This window comes from Oncorhynchus nerka, linkage group LG28 (genome assembly GCF_034236695.1).
Source record: "Oncorhynchus nerka isolate Pitt River linkage group LG28, Oner_Uvic_2.0, whole genome shotgun sequence".
Lineage (NCBI taxonomy): Eukaryota > Metazoa > Chordata > Actinopteri > Salmoniformes > Salmonidae > Oncorhynchus > Oncorhynchus nerka.
The window spans coordinates 78,283,658-78,306,097 of record NC_088423.1 but is presented as its reverse complement, the minus strand read 5'-3'; the positions used below and the strand labels follow the sequence as shown (position 1 = coordinate 78,306,097).

The following is a 22,440-nucleotide window of genomic DNA, read 5'->3' as shown; positions in this document are numbered from 1 at the left end:
GGGGTTCGCGTTTTAATAAATCAGCAAATTTGTCAACATTTCCACCACGCAGCCAGTTTATTTCATACATTTACCCTTATACAGAATGTCAGGGACTGAATAGTTGTTTGTTCAGGGAACATACATTTACCCTTATACAGAATGTCAGGGACTGAATAGTTGTTTGTTCAGGGAACATACTTTGACAGAAAGACGCAGATGACTTTGATCACATACAAAATAAACTATATAACATATGTTATAAAAACCTCTGCATCTGATTATAGCATTTTCAGACAAAATACTTATATGATGGTAGCATTTGAACTAATCCCTAGAGAACAGTGAATATAGATAATGTCAGGCATCCTCAAACAATGAAATAATTCAAACTGACAAACAAGTGTAAAGATTATTAGGATCATTGGTCTCTCTGCTTCTCTTTCGTTAACACAGCAATTGACATTAACGCTGTATAGTCCAACGCTTTATGATGATAATAATACTCTTACCCCCTAATAATATACCCCCTGACTATTAGAAACAGAATAGTGGTTATTGTGACACATATTTCAATGATGACCCAAGGGGACCTGAGTTTGTAATTGCAAGAGCAGCAAAATAAACAAGACACATGATGTAGATAATCAGCTAGGTAGAATCCGTATGATGGTACTTTCCTATCAAACTGAAATATACTGACAGGCTCTGCCTTACTCCCGACACGTTATGATGGCTTACAACTGTTTCCTCAGCATGAGATATATTATATTACAACTAAAAACACATATCATCCACTTCTTTCAATTATGACAAAAAATGTTCAAATATACATAGACACTTTCATGAAATAATTACAGTGTTTGAGGTTTTAAGTGCACTTACAGCGAGCATATTCAAAGATGTAATAACTTGTTTCTACATGGCTAATGTTACGCCTTATAAAAACAGCACTTAAACATTTGTTATTAAAAGCATCAACATTCTCCTATTATACTAAACAAGTGTGATACCATGGTGTGCCAATTGTTTCTTTTCCTGATGTATATATCTATATTCTATTTTATTAAAATGCCACACTCAATAAATACGGAGCCTTATTCAAGGCAGGTGGGCCTGTGATCGATGGGAAGCGTTTAATAGCTTTTCCAGAAAACCGACCCGTTAATAACTTTTCAATAGTCAGGAGTGTAATCGCTAGCTGGAGCCCCTCTCCCTCTATGCACTGTGTCTATTCCAAGCTGCAGCACCAAAGGAGGGCGCATGGTTTTTATAATAAAACAATTACAGTGAGTGAGACTAGGGACACTTTACCCCTGAAATAAACGGAGTAGGAATCACGCTTGTGGCCAGAACACGAACCACCCTCTGAATATGCCAATGGAAATATACAACATATAGTCCATCTTTATTTACAGTGTAACCAACATACTATTTTGCACAGTCAGGACTGTGTACACTATAGACAAAAGAGGAAAGTAGCAAAAAATGTCAACCAAATGTTAGACAGTATTGCAAAGTTATATTGCACTTTTGGGGGTGCCATTTTTTGCTTACTACTGCTTAGAGAAGTGAAACAGGTCACTTTTGGTAGTAACCATGTAACTAGTAGTCTAAATAGTAGCTCATGGTATTGAAAAGTACAGAAAATTGTGACACCTATTCTGGAGTCCATGTCGATGTAGGATCTTAATTTGATCACTCTGTTGCAGCAGAACTTTCCTGCAATGCAAGACATTTACAACGTGAAGTGTATTTGAAGTTTAAAAAGGTTTCTGAAGTTTGTCATTTCCATTTTTAAATTTCAGGCTTGATTTTTGGGGCTCCCGGGTGCCACAGTGGTCTAAGGCACTGCATCTCAGTGCTAGAGGAGTCACTACAGACCCTGGTTCGATTCCAGGCTGTGATTGGGAATCCCATAGGGCGGCGCACAATTGGCCCAGCGTTTTCTGGGTTTGGACAGAGTATGCCGTCATTGTAAATAAGAATTTGTTCTTAACTGACTTACCTAGTTACATTTCAAATTTAAATGAAGAACAATCCGTTACAAAAAATGTATCAACCACTACAAAAATGTCAATGAATTATAATCCACATTTCCTGTTGCTGCAGGATTATTTTCCTGCTGTAGGAAACTGGCTCAAATTAAGATCCTACATCTGTAGTTGCTTAGTTGAATCATCACGTTTCTTGATCTAATACCTGCCCTAGGAGGGAAGAGGCAGTCTCAGCATTCAGCATCCAGCTGTGGGTGTAGAAAGCAGGCACAAGCCACATAAATATTTATTATTTGGTTTAGGTGAAGGTATTAGTCATTCACAGCCTCTTCTGAAAACCACAGCAAAAAGCAGAGAGATATTTTGCTCATTGTAGCCTACAAGAGACATTGTGTGGAGCCACTGTGCTCTCCTAGCTGTTATTCAGAAGCTGGTGTCATCACTAACCCTTCTATCATTGCTGGGGTATAGGATGTGTGTGTTCAGCCTCTTAAGCCCTGATGGGCTTTCATTACCAAACACACCTGTTCCTCTGGCAGGGGTCAGGGGGACGGAGTAGGACACACACACAGTGGTTCACTCACATTGTAAAAGGGTTTCTTGGGTTGTTTTTCCCCCATACAATCTGGTATTTTTTATCCATTTGACTGTCAAAAACCTATGTACCTCACTTCTCAAAGGCTTTTTGTTGCTGGCTTGGCTGAACGTAAACAGTACTGAAGTATAGAGACAGCGATACATAAACATAGAGGCACCTTTCAGCTGTCTAAATGCCCTTCAAATTTAATCTAGGGAACGAAGTGCTGCTGTTACTGCATTGCCGTATTTGACGTGTATATATATACATATATATATATATATATATATATATATATATATGCGTGTGTGTGTGCGTGTGTGTGTGTGTGTCTGTGTGTGTGGGTGAGCGTGCATACGTGTGGGTGTGCATGCGTGTGTGTAAGATACTGTGTGTTAGTGTGTGTGTATGTGTGTGTGGGTGAGCGCGCATACGTGTGGGTGTGCATGCGTGTGTGTAAGATACTGTGTGTGTGTGTGTGTGTGTGTGTGTGTGTGTGTGTGTGTGTGTGTGTGTGTGTGTGTGTGTGTGTGTGTGTGTGTGTGTGTGTGTGTGTGTGTGTGTGTGTGTGTGTGTGTGTGTGTGTGTGTGTGTGTGTGTGTGTGTGTGTGTGTGTGTGTGTGTGTGTGTGTGTGTGTGTGGTTGCTCAGTATGGCTGGTTTGCATTTGTTCTGCTGTAGTGTTGGGTCCTCCACACGTTCTCTCTGTGTGCCATGTATATACATTCCTCTACTGCCAAGAGTGCTGCTTTCTACCACCCTGGGCACCAGCCTCAGGCCTGTAACACAACCTGGCTCCTGCTCTGCCTGCCTGCCTGCAGAACAAATACACAATGTGACATCATGTCTCCGTCCATGTCTACCTGTCGAAGACAGGCTGGGCACATCAGGTTAACGTTTGGCGACCGATTTCTGGACCACATCCGTAGAGGTTAAGGGTGGACCGACCAGTCCCTGGATCCTGTTCCCATCTATAACTGACACATCACACAGTTTCTCCATTTAGACAACATGACAACATATTCCACTTTACCATTCACTAAAGCATACAATGTTCCTCATTTCGTTGGTCTGTCATGACAGATGCCTTACAGAATACATCATATAAATCATCAATCTACATTATTCAAGCTTGTATACATACTGGTGTGGTATTTTTGCTACCTTGTCTTTTTTCTCTACCCTTTCATACGGAACGGCACAATGTACCTGTTATCATAGGATATTAACAAAACTCCAACAACTGAGAAAATGAGTGACAGATGAGCTGAGAATATTTAATTTAAGTTAAAAGCAGTTTATATAGCAGGTAACATGGAACAAACAAACATTGCTGAACGAACAAGTCCACAAAGCCTGTATTGCTGTATATCACGTCACAACATCTAGGATCATTGCTTTGTGTTACTGGTAAATAACTGGCAAACAAAGTGAAAGGAACTTTATGTTTCACACAGATGTGACAAATACAAAACTTCTATGTTAAGACCTTGTGGAAATGGAAGTCGTCGTCGTCGTCGTCTCGCCCCCTCTGGAAAAAGATTCGTTTTACCAGGACTTTCACCTCCAGCAGATGTCTCAAGGATTGGGTCCGTTTCTGGACCGTCTGGACAGAGACTGACTGGGAACACTGACTAGGAACACTGACTGGGAACACTGACTGGGAACACTGACTAGGAACACTTATTGTTGTTGTATCTGTCATTGTTGCTCTTTTCTTGTCCCATGTCTTGCTTAAACAATACTTCATTTCATATGTCTGGCAGCTGTTTTTTTTGTTATTTTTTGTGTGCTTTTGTTTTGTACTAAATTGAAAAAGAAAATCCTTTAAAATAAAATATACAGCAAAAACAAAAAAGACGTTGTGGAAATGAGATTAATTTGAAAGTAAAATAAATAAATAAATCCAGATCTAAATACATTGTGGCGTTTGATCTCTTTGATATGAATGACCACTGTCTGGAAACACAACTTTGAATGAAATTAATTCACACTGCTTTAGGGTGAAATCAATCGAATCTAGCTGTCCTTGAGACTGAGCGTTTAATCAAGCGCTTATTTCACATTAACGTAATGTTATCTACATCAGTCAATATAACATTTTAGTGAGCCTCCACATTTCCAAAGTCCACTGAAATATCCTATTCATTCGTTTATGTAATTTGTGAGTCCTACTAAATGAATATAATGAATGCTTCTCATCTAATATTTCTATGAATGATGCATGACAGAAAAAGTTGGAAGCAATTTGGAGCAATAATAATAATTATAATAATAGGCTTATAATAATACTTATAATGCTTTAATTAATTATTTTGATTGATTGGTTTTGGGTTTAAATGACAACAACATATCTGAGATGTGTGCATCCCGTGGAAACAAATGGTGAATATATTCATTGGTTCGATGGTGGAAAAAATAATTACCCGTAAGTTTTACACAAGTTCTCTGATACCGGAAGTACTGGGGAAGAAAGTCCGCAAATGAGCAGCAATGTGGAGATGTGCTCTATTTAATTTAATATGGAATTCGGATTTGGATAAGCCTGTTTTATAGCGTCCTAGCCTTGGTGCTTTACTGTTGACAGTAAACGAGAAAAGGCTATCTCTAGACCAATCTAACAGGTAAGATTGGCCTAAGCTTGCGCTAAAGGGAAAGATATATAGACTAATATAAAGACTAACTAAACCATGTAACCTAATTTACGATTATAATTTTCAATATAACTTAACAATCAAAGGAATCACCAACTCAATCACCACGAACTGCATAGATAAAACAGCATACCGTGTAGGCCTAATGTGTACTATAGTGTGTGTTTAATTTAACAAGGCCACTTTAATGCAGCCTGTATTGAACTTCGTTAAGCTAGGTTAATTACGTTTCCCTGGGTAGTAAATAATACCAATTAATTATTTAAGTGATTGAATGCTCAAGTCCGCTTCCTGTAATATCGTTAATGGAAATCTCTATCGCCTCATTATTTTATTTAATGAACATCCGTTTTGTAGCATCTAAAATGCATGTAGGCCTTTACTGTCGTCTGAAAGTGATCTATAGCAAAAGGCACACGATGGAGGCTGCCTTTGACTAGGCCTTTGCTACGTTTTTGGGAAACGTTTCATAGTAGGCTAATTGTGTTTTTAATTTTGCGTTTGATACACTTAATTAAACATTAAATAAGACATTCATCCTCAATCAATTACAAGTTTGACTCGATCTCAGACCACTCATGCAATATTTTTACATAAACTATGAGTGTGAGATTGTGCTAAATTTGCTTAATTGATGACATCGCATTTTCATGTAGCCTAATTCTGTCTTACTACCCTGTCATCACCACTTTACTTGTAGGTTTTAGGAGGGTGTCAGTCTCGTTTCCAAGCTCATTACCTATGAACTACAGCGTGAACATTCAGCGATCAAATAACCATGTTGTTGCAGATAGCCTACTGCAGAGATATTTTACGCGGAATATTTTTCACCAGAGGGGCTTTATACAGCAACTCCCTGTAGTAAGATTGTAGCCCAAAAGTCATATGTTCAATGCTTAATACAATGATTATAGTAGCCAAGCATGTTCTTCACCAATTCAATTAAAATATTTAATTTGCTGAGCAATATCCCACAAAATTGCAGATATCGATGAAAAAAGTAACTCAAGGAGAAAAATATGTTTTTTTCCTGCATGTGACAAATAAATGTCACAAAGTCCCACGAGCTCATTAACATAGTCCTAGTCTGTTATTATAATATTGAAGTAAGTGGCAATAGAAGACACGATGACTCCTACCACTACGTTTTGAAATTTCAGTGATGTGCTTGTTGCTGAGTTTGCAATAATCGTTGTAATATAGAAATATCTCCAATTATTAATACATATTGGACTAATTTCACAGAAATTATTAGATAATAATTTTGCGCCCATAAGCCTTTAGGCCCACATAGTATGATTTTGTTGAATTAGACGTGGTTATATCAGTGTGGTTCATTTATCGACGGGACCCATTCAACCTTTGCAAACGTGTCCAATTGAGGAACCCGCGCTACAGGCTTAAGTTAAATAATTTGCATTAAAGCTTGAACTCTTGATGCGATTCACATCAGATGAATCACATCAAGAGGCGAAGGGTTTGACACGGGGATAAATTATAAGTGCAATGTGATTGATCATCAATCAGTTGATGACATGAGGAAAAATATTCATTTCAAAAAGTTTAAAAAAAAACTTAGATCAACGGGATATAAGGATAAAGTGGTAGATATTCTGACTATATAACTCATCTTTAACGATAGAAAATATTTTCTGAGTAATATGGTTTGCCAGAAAAATAAAATGTAATTCTGCTTAAAACACATAACCCCCCTCCCCCTCTGAAACAAATAAATAGATACCGTGTCACAAATCACACAATACACATAAAAATAGATAGGCTATAGTGTCCTGTATGTGTCGAGATCCCAGTTGTCTGGAAGAAGTCCCCTCTTGACGAACCATTGCGAATCAACCATAAAATTGCATTCTCGCTGTTGCCCTTCACTTACAATTAGTTATATATTCATACCCTAATTGCATTAATGTCATGTGTTAAGTCCCCCCACATATTTAAAAAAAGAAGACGTTTTTTTCTTCTGAGGACAGGACTGACATCACCCATTCATTTTATCAACATAATCACTCCGGAGATGTCTTGACTTAAAGTCCACACAGCTCTAGTGTATATCGGGGAGATCTGGGTTGCATCTTCTGAAGAAAGACGCATTTTTGTTACTCCTCTAAACCTTAAGGGGAGTTTTTAGCTTTTGGTCAGCGAGTGGTTCCTGGAAAACATCTGAATCGTTTTATAACCAAACACAGCTGCCGCGCCAGTGTATGTGTGTGTGCGTGACAGTGTGTATGTGTGTGTTCATCCGTATGTGGAAGAGGGAGAGAGAGTGAGGGTATCTGTTTGCTTCCCTTTCCAAAACGGAAAGAAAGAAAAAAGTTTGGTCGTCTTTTTCTCCCAGTAACTTTTTTTAGGCATGAACGCCGAGACGTGCGTCTCATACTGCGATATGACATCCATGGATTCATATTATAGCCCCTCTGCACCGCAAGGTAGGGATCATCCGACGAACCCGTTTAGGACATTCCAAGTAAGTGACACCAAATACAGCCCCACTTTCCTGCCAAACAAAGGTCAGGCTTACGGAGAAAAGTCTCGGAGCCCATTCCAACAGGAGTGTCAGTCATTGGATGCCACCGCTGGAGAAGGCACCTTTAACAAATACCACCACTTCATGCAGAGGTCTTCTTGCAAAACCCCCCCCGAAGGAGGCAAACTGCACCAAGAAAGCGGACACAACGGAGCGCTCATTCCCTGCTATGGTGAGTAAAACCACAGTTCTGTTTCAAACGAACAGAGATGTCCCGTGTCCCTTATTCTTTACTCTTATGGAAAAACCATATGAAATGACAACCGAAATTGTTCTTGTGTTCTGTATACACTGCTCGGTGTTAATATATGTTCACTTGACTGACTATTCCCCCAATTATGAGGGATGTTTTGCGTATTTTCTTCTTGAAGCTGGGAACGTTATGCATGTCTCCACATGCCTCGTAAACAGTTTCCTGTACGTTGAGAAATTCCTTCCAATAATCAGAACCGACGATGAAATAAAATAAATGAGTAATCACGTCTGCTATCATCCCGGGTGTTGGATAATATCACTAATCGCATATGAACATTTGTCAATGCATGAGTCTTTACAAACTCAATGTGATGGACTTCACAACTTACTACCAATATTACGGCCACAACTATCCCCTGTAACACAATTACGAAGAGACATAACCTTCCCGACTATTACGTTTTCCCTTTGACGATTGAATTAAATTAGGCTATATTTAATGCGATAATCTGCATTACAATCCTTAATATTGAATCTGAATCGGACAATTGAATTAACACGTTTTCAAGCATGAAAAATTACCGAGCGTCGAATTTACTTTATTATGGGCAGTAGTTTATCAGCGGACCAATATTATTATCCCTAGTCTCTTTAAATCTATAGGCTAAATACTCAATATTGTCTCATGAGCAATAGATGTTTGGGGGAGTTTGCAAATGTTAAGAATCCATCGATGACATACACCCACACCCACTCACACACACACGTTTCGGCACCTATATGATATCAAGGTAAAGATAATCAGATTCTTATAGAAAAGATTGCCCAAACTGATAGCCTGTGGTGAATTGAAGTTTGTGACTAAAACATTGCTGATCAAACAGCCTGATTTTGTGAACTGACAAAAGAACACTGTAAAGGCCTCTAGCCTACGTGCACTCTGCAGAAACGTTGCGTTATCGTGACTTGGGTATTGGTGACCTTATAGATGTTTGTATGACCATATAATAAAATATAACGGATCACAAGCTCTTAAGCAATATTTGTTTATTTTACAATGAAATACAACCTTTAACTTTGCAACTGGAAACCCACAGTTGCCATGCATTAAATGAATATGTAATGTGAAAAATACCTACATGCAATTCTTAATTCTTAATAAGAAATAATACCCTCTACTGATTTACCGAACTATATCTTTATGTTGAAGATATTCTGCAGAGGTCTAGCAAAAGGCACATCTTGAGCGCAGGAAAAATCCGCCCATGCTATAAATTTAACACAAATACCGCAAAATCCAGCGCTTTCTCTAACCATCTGCGAGCAACTTGTGGGGGAGATGAAAACCCACGGACATAGAGCGGCTTCTCAGATGATCAACTGGAGGGAAGCATCAAATACAGCGGTAAAAGCTTTCTGGAACCTCTCTCAGGAGAGTGGCTACAAGTGCTAAGAATTTTTGTAGGAGTTATTACAAATTTCAAACGTGATTCATTTGTTGTTTATGGTTGAGAAGTCAGTGACCAAAGCCAGATGATATTCGATACGTAGGCCATGAATCCTCAAGAAAATGGTTTACTTCAACAAGACTAAAGCAGTGTTAAAATTATAATACAGGCAAAATATGCCTAAGACTTTCTGCCAAATAATTATATGTCAGTCTCACGTTTCGAAGTCTCTATAAACCAATTGCTATTAATGTATGAGGAGTTAGCTCATTTCTAAAACATGTTCATTCAATTTGGCCCAATTCTGTCTCAGGTTTAGGCTACATTTAGATCAAAGATGTCTAACGTTCCTTAATTTAAACGCACATTCTTCAAATGTTTTATTACAAAAAGTAAGAGCGCATAGACATTGATCGAACCACATGATAGCTTATTGAACGCTATAGGTAACATTAACTTGAATGTAGCGCAAGAATAAGTAAAAATCACCAATTTCAAGAATCCTTAATTAATCATGCTCGAAAATCAACCAAGCGCTCTGTGAGGAAAACGTAAGTATTTTTCCATTCATCTGTGTAATTTAGAACATTTAAATGTAATACCCATTACATCTGATTTATAACATAACAATAACATCCGTTTTTAGAAAAACAGTAAAAAAATAAAATAAATAAACGACACTAAAGATGCATGCACAGTGAACGTATGGACACTGGACAGTGCTGCTAACACAAACGACATCCAAAGTAAAATCAAATGCCAGATTGCTGAAATTATAGAATGAAATTAGAATAGCTAACCATTTTCATCAATATACTAACTTTCGATTAAACGAAAGTACAGGCTTCACCAAACTTGTTAACGATTCACTATTACAGATATTCTAATGAATATCTAGTGAAAACGACAGGAGTCCTGTCCTTCGTGAAAATGAACAAACGGGGACACAACCAAAGAGGATATAACGAGTTGAGATATCAATATAGAAGCGAAAGCACTGAATCACTGCTGTCAAAGAGAAGACATTGATCAATTGTCTGGTCTAGCGGGCGGGCCAACGTGAGAAAAAGTGCACATGAAGAAACTTTAGTTAAACTTTGCCATGCTGTTCTTACTGTTGGCTAATGGCTACCATGATGAGGATCATGATGATATTAATGAGGATAAAGATGATATTATTGTTGATGACTAGACTATCATCATCATAACAGTAATATTATTATTACATAATTAAGTATTTACAGCCGAGTTATGGAGGAGGGCTGGGCACTGACAATATGCCACTAATGTGCCAGAATAGGATTTCTGTAAACCTTAATGAAAGCACATAAACCAATCAGTCTTTTCTTCACTACAAAATTACTTTAAACGGGTGACGTAACATAGCATAGCCATCCATATAAGATTTATTAATGATGGTCTGCTGTGCAGATGTTATTGAATCTCTTTGGTTTAATCAAATAACTTTAGACAACAACACACGAACACCAGACACTTGCTTTGTCAAGAGTATACGACTGATCGATCACTGCTGGGAATCTATGGGAATACGACTCCTACTACTGATAATAATAATAATAATAATAACAAGAATATTAATAATAGCTAAACAATAGTTAACCATATGAGCATTAGAAGTCATTTGAGCATTAGAACCATATGAGAATTAGAAGTCATTTGAGCATTAGAACCATATGAGAATTAGAAGTCATTTGAGCATTAGAACCATATGAGAATTAGAAGTCATTTACCGTATGCACATCTTTATTATTCAAAAAGCGACAAGTTGCCTATTATGTAGTCATTATATAGCTTCCAATATTTAGATAGTTCTGAACAAGAAAATATTCACCTGAAATAAATGAGTAAACACTCTGATCTAAACTTGAACCCAAACGTGGTATGCCTATAACATTAAGCCTACAAGTTATTCAAATTTAACATAATATTCCGTTTTTCACATATTTAATTTCCAATCCTGTGTTATTACCTTGCTTAACCTTTGGTACGTAATGACTCACAGGAGAGGCGTGCGTAATATAGCGCTGAAAAGATCAGGCCTAGGTCTGCACATAAACCTGTAAAACATTACGAATATGCTCGGCATATACAAAGTCAACTAATGAAAACGTATAGACACGGACTGAAATTTGAATGATCGATGTGAAAGTTCGTTTGAATCACATAGACCTATACTAAAAAACCAAACAGATTGTCACACTTTCCTATCAACTCCGGGTCATATTTGCAATGGAATGCGTTTTTGTCGGGGGAAGAGTTTTGATGTTCTATAAACCTACCAGATCACATAATCACTCACGAGATATTATTTAGGGTCACGTTTTAAAGACTCTAAACCTGGTATAAGAAGCCTTATTGGTTTCGACCACAGGTATAAGTCATGGCAGGAAATTCAACGGGGACTTCGGGAGTTATTACTTCAATCAGGCTTAAGCAGGTAGGCTGACATTCCTGGAGTCACAGTCTTTACAATATTTCCCACTAGACACCGCGGGGACCTTTGAACATAATACCAGCGCTGTTTTCGGGAGATTTCAAGTGAGTTTGTTTCTTTTTGCGTTCGGCTGAACTTGCCGGTGGCCTGTAGTCTACATAACGTCGCACACTCAGTAGATCTAAAGAAAATGATTTCTGCTGTTAATCTCAAACAAACCGCTATAAATAATACTTAGCCTCATGATGCCGTCCTAATATATCTTATTAAAGCAATAAGTGAGCCACTAAAAATAAAGTTTACACCAAAGGACATATCTAATATTTTACAACAGATCACACATTCGAATTCAACAACATAAGACTATTTTCTTTCCATGATAAGACCAATCAAAATTGTTATATGACCTTTCAAAACAAAGGACCCAGTAAAATGTGATGTTCTATGGCAGGGTTTCCCAAACTTGGTCCTAGGCCCCCCCTCTGGGAGCCCGTTTTTTTTGTTGTCCTAGCACTACACAGTTGATTCAAATAACCAACTCATCATAAAGCTTTGGTTATTTGAATCAGCTGTGTAGTGCTAGGACAAAAAAACAAAACGTGCTCCCAGGGGAGGCCCAGGACCAAGTTTGAGAAACCCTGTTCTATGGTATCACAGGACCCTGGCTGGGTAGACCATGCACGTTTTTACAGTGGACGCCACCGTTGCAGCAGCCTTGCGGGACCACAGGTATGACTGACTCAGATAGAGCGAGCGTTAAAAAGCAGGCAGGAACGTCTCAGCACTACAGGAGACCTCCACCATTAATGTGACTCAGATGTACATCTGCACCTCCCCCAGTTATTTGTATACATTCAAAGGCCAGCCCCCAGTAAGCACAGGCAGTCCCTGCGTGTCCAAGAGGTGACTGGATTGTGTAACCTTGCTAAACAAGTGCCGCACACAAATACACAACATGTCACCAATACAATATTTGGTTATGGGGTGGGTTGCAAGTGACTGAAAGGATCAGGGAATGATTTAGTGGGTGTATAGGGTAACACATGGCATGGTTTCAACCATTCCTCCATTCAAACCTCTTAAGATGAAACAATGGGACACTTTCTACGGCCCATCAGTCCAGTTACATTGAGGTTCTCTCAGGTCCAGCAGCCCTGGACCAACAGTATGCTTCTTCAGGGACAACATATACAAGGTATGTGCATTAGCAGTAGGGGAGAGCAGTCCCTTTCCTAGCCGGGTCTACATGTGATTAAAGCCTGTAACTCCACTGGACTCCAGGCTCCATAAACCACTCCTCTCCTCTAGGCAGTAGGATATTTAGGGCCTGGCTCTAAACATCTCAGGGAGAGTGGACAAGATTCAACCTGATAAAATCTGACAACAGGTGGCCTTTAAATTGGGGGATTGTGTTTTTTTTTACATTAAAATATATAGTAGAATAGAATAAGATGTAATAATAGATTGTTTCTTGACTTGGTTTGACACACACAAACAATGCACATTGTCAGAGATAGCTATCCTTGGCTTCTCTGCAGTGTCAAGAGTGGCCAGAATACTCACTGAGAACGTAACCTCCAAACTCGGAACATGAATATCTTTATATTTTTCTTGAAGCAACAGAAGTTTTCCTCTTATGGTGCTTGACCGTCTTCCCTGAGGACAGGATACAGAGACCTTTATGGTTTCCTGACCTTTTTAGAAGAGCTGTACCGCACATTTCTTCAGAGAGAATTGATCTAAAACCCCAAAGAATCCAAACAGAAACGTACATTATGTTTTCGTAACATTTGTAGTCAAGATCACTATTTACTTTAACATCAGCCCGGCAGTCACCTTTTCCAATGAACTATTCGTGAGCTATGGACAGAGAGAGGAAAATCCTTTGTTGTGACATTACAAGCATTTGGTATATAGTTGTGGTTACAATATTGTGTTTTCACTCAAAGAGAGGGAGGATACAGGAGGTGTGAAGCAACTGTCCTGTGAGATCCTTTCAATCTAGACTGAAGCCACCAACACCCCATCTGCTGCCCTTTCTCTCTCTACCGTCTTTAGTACAGCACAACCATTTGAGCCTTCCTTTCTGTCCGTCTGTGCTGATTGATATGAGCAGTGGGTAATAGAAACCAGCCATGGAAGTGCTGCGAAGCCTGGAGAACCAGGACACACTTCAGCAGGTTGCTGACATGACTAGAGGTGACAAGGACCTCGGATCATTTTACCAGTTAACTCGTATTTTGGCACAGCAATTTACATTAAGCTCAATCTGCCGGCCGGAGTGCGACAGGGCTACATTGAACCTCGTACTCCAGGCCTTCTCTCAGCCCGGCAGTCAGATCCTCTGCTGTGTAACTAAACCCTCCATAGTTGAGGCATTCAGAAGATGCTTACTGATCAGACGTCCAGCACAAAGAATATCCCAGAAGATTAGAGTCTGTAATATCCCCTACTGTGTATACATTTTCTCAGACGTTATAGTACAGTAAAAAGTTAGCATGTCCATTGGCCTGGACAGTGGCACCCATCACGAGAACTGAAATTATAAGCGTGTTGCTTTTATCTATAAACTATCCATTGAATCACATTATTTCACATGGTGTTTCCTAATGCCAGAGTACTATGTAAGTTCACATGGTGTTTCCTAATGAGTACTATGTAAGTTCACATGGGAGCTGCTGTAAAAAACTTTAAGAAGCCTTTATGAAATTATATATTATTTCACAAGCAGATGATCATTTTTGCTTAGTTACAAGTGATTAACAATTTGGACCACCAAGGACAATCTAGTGCTCTTTCCACATTGTATTTACTTCAGTATAACAATGCCATTGTCAGAAGTGGAATCCACATGATGCTAAGAGGACAGTGACCAACCTGTCTTTGATTATGGCATTCCCGTGCACTCGTAAAATGTGTGTTTGCTTCATTGTGGTTTTTAACATCACCCGAGAGATTCAGACCTCACTGGGAAAGGAGGAGGGAACATAACGTCAACTGTTAGATAAACTGAGAGGATCTCACATTAAGAAGCCTTCCCCTCTCAAGGGGTCTCCCTCTGCACTCATTCAAATAACATGAAGTCTTTTAGTCATTTCAGTACAGTACTGGTTAAAACCACAACGTACGCAGTCAAATATGATTTTGCATGAACTTTGCATTACACTGGGTATTATATCTCCAACACAACTTACAGTGTTGTTACAGTTATTACTGTGCATTACACTGGGTATTATATCTCCAACACAACTTACAGTGTTGTTACAGTTATTACTGTGTATTACACTGGGTATTATATCTCCAACACAACATACAGTGTTGTTACAGTTATTACTGTGCATTACACTGGGTATTATATCTCCAACACAACATACAGTGTTACAGTTATTACTGTGTATTACACTGGGTATTATATCTCCAACACAACTTACAGTGTTGTTACAGTTATTACTGTGCATTACACTGGGTATTATATCTCCAACACAACTTACAGTGTTGTTACAGTTATTACTGTGCATTACACTGGGTATTATATCTCCAACACAACTTACAGTGTTGTTACAGTTATTACTGTGCATTACACTGGGTATTATATCTCCAACACAACTTACAGTGTTGTTACAGTTATTACTGTGCATTACACTGGGTATTATATCTCCAACACAACTTACAGTGTTGTTACAGTTATTACTGTGCATTACACTGGGTATTATATCTCCAACACAACTTACAGTGTTGTTACAGTTATTACTGTGCATTACACTGGGTATTATATCTCCAACACAACTTACAGTGTTGTTACAGTTATTACTGTGCATTACACTGGGTATTATATCTCCAACACAACTTACAGTGTTGTTACAGTTATTACTGTGCATTACACTGGGTATTATATCTCCAACACAACTTACAGTGTTGTTACAGTTATTACTGTGCATTACACTGGGTATTATATCTCCAACACAACTTACAGTGTTGTTACAGTTATTACTGTGCATTACACTGGGTATTATATCTCCAACACAACTTACAGTGTTGTTACAGTTATTACTGTGCATTACACTGGGTATTATATCTCCAACACAACTTACAGTGTTGTTACAGTTATTACTGTGTATTACACTGGGTATTATATCTCCAACACAACTTACAGTGTTGTTACAGTTATTACTGTGCATTACACTGGGTATTATATCTCCAACACAACTTACAGTGTTGTTACAGTTATTACTGTGCATTACACTGGGTATTATATCTCCAACACAACTTACAGTGTTGTTACAGTTATTACTGTGCATTACACTGGGTATTATATCTCCAACACAACTTACAGTGTTGTTACAGTTATTACTGTGCATTACACTGGGTATTATATCTCCAACACAACATACAGTGTTGTTACAGTTATTACTGTGTATTACACTGGGTATTATATCTCCAACACAACTTACAGTGTTGTTACAGTTATTACTGTGCATTACACTGGGTATTATATCTCCAACACAACTTACAGTGTTGTTACAGTTATTACTGTGCATTACACTGGGTATTATATCTCCAACACAACTTACAGTGTTGTTACAGTTATTACTGTGCATTACACTGGGTATTATATCTCCAACACAACTTACAGTGTTGTTACAGTTATTACTGTGCATTTACATGGGTATAAGAGCAGGGGAAAGTGTTTCCAGATATGCTAATAAGTTGGTTTCAGAAAGACAAATAGAGCTTTGTTCCTTCATCTTATGTGTAATTGTCTAACACTGTTTTGACCTTGTTTTAGTGCTAGCCAAACTGTGGAAACGGCACTGAGTAGACCCTAGCCCAGCCTCAGGCTAGTGGAGATCCTGCCATGCTCTAGGGCCTGAGAGAGACTCTCAGACAGATAAAGAACCTTGAAGAGAGAGGGGTGATTTATCAGTGTCTCAGGCTTTATGGATACGCTCCCATAGCAGTTGTTTTTTGGCGCAGCGCGTGCACCTCACAGCAGCCTGATGGGATGAATCATCCCTCTCAGTGTTTGACTTCAAAGTGGACGCTTACCTATCAGATGCTCCCAAACTACTGTAGCTATAAGCTAGTCAGAGAGGTACTTATGGAACTTTCTCATCCGTTAGCTGAGGTTTTGTTTACGGCGTCAGGCATATGAGAGGGAAACAGGGATATAAGAAAGGCATGGGCCTAGTGAGCACCAACTTAGGCTAACCTTGAACTGTTTCAATGACTGCAATTGACACCATAGCCTACTCATACCACGGTGCTATTCGTAGTGGTGTCATGGTGCTCCTGACCAGAAACAAGATCGTTTAAGAAGGACGGGTTTATAAGAACTGCTGAGACTCGACTCCATCTGCCTTTGGGTAGGCGATTAGCTCTGGTTTTGCAAATGGCCGTGTAGGCAGAGGGCTTGCTAATAAGGCTCTCCCCATGCTAATGCCTTGTGGTGACACACTCACAGGCTGCAATAAAATGGATCAATGTCTCTCACATCACTTTTCATTCGTCATGGTGTAGGCATGATAAAGTTTACATCTCAACACACCAGTCAGTCTCTCCATCCACTACCTGTGTTAGTTAGTGTGTCTGTCTTTATGTAACAGCCTCACAGCCAGCAGAACGAGCAGGAAGAGAGGACTTCACAGAGTTGGCGGGACTTCAGAGCACAAAGCTTCCCATTACGATTCAATCCATATTTTAAGAAGGAAAAACAAACCAAATTAGAGTTACAAATAAATGCTTAGCAGAGAAAACAGCTTTCCTCTGCTTCCTGGGTCCAGTCAAAACAGGGATCTATCAAGCCTAGACTACACACTTAATCTCTTTTATTTACGTTTTCTAATATTTAGGGATATTTCTTTGCGTTTGGGAATATTTAGCCATTAATCGCTCTCAGTCACCGCAGGGTGTCTAATTTATAGTGTTTCTTTTAAATGCTGTGAGCTGACCCTAGCCAACCTTTTCAATAAAGAGGCTGGGGAGGCGCCCTGTCGCTTTACTGCCAGTTAAATTACACTTTGATGTTCCCCTCTCGTTTTTGACAGCGACTTAACGTCTGTCCCCAGTGAAGGTCTGACCCTTGCTAACTTTAAGGGGTCCAGCACAGATATCCAAGGGCAGGAACTATAGTCATTTACCCCTCATAGCATAGCTGCTATGATGATCATATCTATTACTCTAACGTAACCATCTTTTTTCTTATTTTGATATTTTCTGTGGACACAACTTGTTTAAAGACTTAGAGTGCAAAATATAAAATGACATTTGAAGACATTTTTTGTGGGGAAATGAAAACGCTATTGAAATGGGTTTACAAGACCCTGGGTTGCTCTGCAGGCAGGTGTGAATACTATTAGGGTTAAACTGCCAATTAGTTCTCTGGTTTAACCTCACCCCTCTTCTCTCTCACCCACTGATGAACTCTGCTTTCAGACCCTATTGGTTTCAGCTTGGTCAGATCGGGACTGATTTAGTAGAGTATTCTGTTTCCTTGACATTGTAAAGAATAATATGAAGATTTCAGTTCTAAACTACCTTGTACTTGGACACAGCCACAGTTCTGTATCACATCTCATTATTTCTTACTTTAAACAAACATACAAATAGCATAAGACAGCAGTTATACAACTGGAAGGGAACAACTTTTCAACTTTAGATCACAGCAGTTGTACAGTCACTGTAGACTTGGTATGTCAGATCCCTAACAGGGTTGGGGCAGACAAAGAACAATGGGCTCCAGACGTGCCTCTCTCCGTCAGAGAGCTGTAATTGGAACTGATGTGGAATCTTGGATCCAAAGTTAAAAAAAAAAAAAATCAGTGAACACTGTTGTAGAGCAGATTCCTCTAAATGGGAAACACGCTATGAGGTTTTAGCAGAAGGGACTGAGGAGTTTATTGTCTGTTTGCTTCCAAGTGTTGTATCAGGGATGCTGAGATCTAGACCTGTATAACAGGTGAAAGGTGAAAATGAGAGGGGGGTTGTAAACCACTGATAAATTACAGCAGCATGTCAGAACATATCCTGGCATAGAGACAGAAGTGTCTTTGCTTTATACAGTATGTAACATATCATACTTTCACTAAGCCAAAATATGATTGTTAATCCGATCAGCTACGGTGAAAGTGTCTGAGTATCAGTTATTTTCAGGAAAATCCACCATGATGCTAAATGGAAATGTCTGCCTCCCCAATCAGTGATCATGAAATGTAGTGAGGAATGCCACTCTGACATTGCTCATCCTAATATTCATACATTCCTTAATTCCATTATTTTACTTTTAGATAGTGTGTATTGTGTGTATTGTTGTGAATTGTTAGATATTACTGCACTGTTGGAGCTAGAAACACAAGCATTTCGCTACATCCGCAATAACATCTGCTAAACATGTGTATGTGACAAATACAATTTTGATTTGATTTGATGATACTGTATTTCTGAAATACTTTAGTGATGACTACTTTTAGTGATGACTGATAAACTCTTTACCTCCATAGGAGAGTTGGAGAAAATATTGCCTCTGCGATTTCAGAAGGACCTCTCCATGCCAATTACTCTCAGTGGGCACGGATAACAAGCGGGAGATGCCTCTGCCAAAAACCATCAATGACACAGGGCATAAACAAGAGTCTTTGATCAGATGCAGAGAGCCCTTGATTTCAAGCAGCCTGACAGCCTTGCCTTGTTGGGACCATCGGTGCAGGGCATATGATGAGGGAATAACTAGAAATGATTACGTTTTGGTAAATGCGTTGAGCTTGCTCGTCTCAGGCTTAACAGGATGTGTCAGTCCTGGGCAGGCAGCAGGCAATGTGGGAGCCATTATACCCGGGCCCCGGTCGATGCTGCCTGCCTGCCTGACAGTCCACAGTGACCAGGGTGCTTGGCAGCAGCCCAGGGAAGGCAAACTGACACGGCCAGAGAGAGTGAGACGGCTCAAATCAGACCCTCACAATTCTTTACCAACACCAGGAGTCATCTTTTTCCTCATATCCAACTCTGAGGGAAAAGCTCTAACTTACAGTATGACAATAACAGACAGAATGAGAGTTGGAGGTTTTGAAAATCAGACGGGTGAAACATAACAGTGCAACAGTGATTGGTATAAGTGAACAACTTAATTACAATGTTATGGTAGGAAGAGGGGCTTTCCCTAAATGTGGCCCCTGGTGTAAACAAATCCTACAGCACAAGGCTTATATTTCTCATGGTGTCATTGACTGTTATGCGGCCCCCTTTACCCAAGTCCTTGAAAGGTGTGTAGGGCGGGGGACCGAGGGTGTGTGTATCATCAGATGAGCTATCAGGTCCCCTCACCTTGCAGCACATTACCCAACAAGGCTCTGTGTGGAGGGCCGGAGGGCATGCTGCCCTGCTGTGTTGAAAGCAGTACGCACACCAGAAGCTCACATGCACACCTACACCCCCTGGCTCTAACTTGACAAGGCTTTACCCCAGCCTCAGATAAGAAATGAGCACATCCCAACCCTGGGCTCCCTAAAATAATTCCCTGTCTCTTAGAGCTAAGCTAAACAGAAGGGAGCGTAGTGCCTGGACTCACCACTAGACCGAGCCAGAGGGGACGTCACCAAGCAGAGGGGTTGAGAAGCAGATGTGAGGTTTGGCTTGGACCCCAAACCATATTCTATACCCCCTTGAAGAGCCCAAGGGGGAGGGTTTGCAGTTCATATGAGTGAGCATGACAACACATTGCCTTCCCAGGACCCCAAACCCCTTAATAGAAGCCGTAATGGAGAGAGTTTAATGATCCACTGGCAGGGAGGGCAGTAAGGGCACAGAAGATTGGCACTATTGTGGAATAATGGACGAACGGCACACTGGCACAGACAGCATCATGGGAATTTATGATCAGTAGGCTGACTGAGGTTTCACGGCTAGGCTGCTGTGTGTGTTTCCCCTCGCTACAAATTACCGTCCAGTAAATTGCCACTGACACTCTTGTTGCCGGGTTAGTTTGGTCGTGTTACTAAGTGAGCTTCAGCTTACAGCCGCACCACAGACCACGCCCGGCCCACGTGTCTGTGTCAAAGACCTGAGTTCCCCCAGCGTAAGACCTGACTCCAACCCCAACCATACTGAGAGAGAGAGAGAGAGAGAGAGAGAGAGAGAGAGAGAGAGACACAGAGAGAGACACACAGAGAGAGACACACAGAGAGAACAGAGAGAAAGAAAAACACACACAGAGAGACACACAGAGAGAGAGAGAGAGAGACGTGAAAATCTGTAATTTTCTATTATTCTGCAATTACTGCCTGCCAGGGTGTCTGTTTCCATGATTTATGAGCAGCAGTATGGAGGGAGAGTTCTGGGAGTCACACAGCTTACACATACACTCCTAACCACACCATGAACCAGAGTCCAGACCTGGAACTAACTGGCCAGGGAGCTTTCAAAGAACAACATGCTGCAAGAGTCATTTGGTCCTTGTGCTAGTGCTATATAATACTGTAAACACAGTCTAAATTAGTTTTCTGTTGCACATCAGTCCCAAAACATATGGTGTCAATAATAACCACATCCATAATATTTGAGCACAGTACGAGATATATTGTGTTCTAACACCTTCCTTCTCTCATCCTCTCTCCAGGTAAAGACAGCTCAGGACTGACAGACTCTGACCTGACCCCGAACTCTGACCCCTCTGGGATGGACGGCAGCTACCTGAGTGTGAAGGATCAAGGCGTGAAGGGCCCCTCGGACCGACCAGGCTCGGACATGGCCGGCCCCATGGACAAGGGCGAGGGTGAGAGCAACAAGGGCAAGAAGAGGCGTAACCGCACCACCTTCACCAGCTACCAACTGGAGGAGCTGGAGAAGGTCTTCCAGAAGACCCACTACCCAGATGTGTACGCCCGTGAGCAGCTGGCCCTCCGGACTGACCTGACTGAGGCCCGGGTACAGGTAAGACTGGCTCACCTGAGAGGAGCTCTACTGCTAACCGCTACTTACACAGGTCCTGTGAAGATCTGGGACTTCAGTCTAGCAGTATCCCTTTCATTACACATCAATAACAGTTATGATCACCATTATAAACAGAAGCACAATTGGTAAAGGTCTATACTTGAGCATTCTTTACTGGCCAAACAGGAACAAGGACCAACGCTATCTCGAATCAGATGGCAGCTGTTAGTTATTGACTTGAACAAAAACCAGACAAAGCCAATGACTAGGAGATTGTGGATAGAATCACATTAATCCCTCAACATCTGTGGCTTTGGAGAGATAATGTCGCCAAGACACCAGGGTGAGAGTGAGATTTATCTGGTAATGTGGGAGTAGGGGCCAACGCAGAGCAGGGGGCCCCAAGGGGATGAGGCTGGAGCTGGGCCTCATATGTTCACCGTCAAGAGAGCAGACGTTCATCCACATATGAGGAGACACGCTTGGTTCTGCTCAGCTACAAACCCTAGCCTGCACCTGAACCCCTGGACTTCTGAACCTCTGAACTGAGCTCTGCAAGTGGCTAACCAGGCAGGGGCTACAAACATACAACCTTCCTGTGACCTTTGATTTACATATAATCCGTCAATGACTACTGCCACATTCCAGCATTGGTGGATAGACGATGAGACTC

At 40.4% G+C, this 22,440-nt stretch overlaps 1 protein-coding gene across 1 annotated transcript in view; it reads left to right on the top strand.

The window, feature by feature from the left end:
* The first annotated feature begins 7,247 nt into the window (after nucleotides 1-7,247).
* The window catches only part of LOC115113719 (homeobox protein aristaless-like 4), a 27,224-nt gene continuing 12,031 nt past the window's right edge, over nucleotides 7,248-22,440 (top strand). The window contains exons 1-2 of the mRNA XM_029641660.2: nucleotides 7,248-7,920; nucleotides 21,454-21,767. Coding sequence (XP_029497520.1) covers nucleotides 7,575-7,920; nucleotides 21,454-21,767 — 660 coding nt within the window. The 5' untranslated portion in view covers nucleotides 7,248-7,574. The remainder of the gene's footprint in view (nucleotides 7,921-21,453; nucleotides 21,768-22,440) is intronic.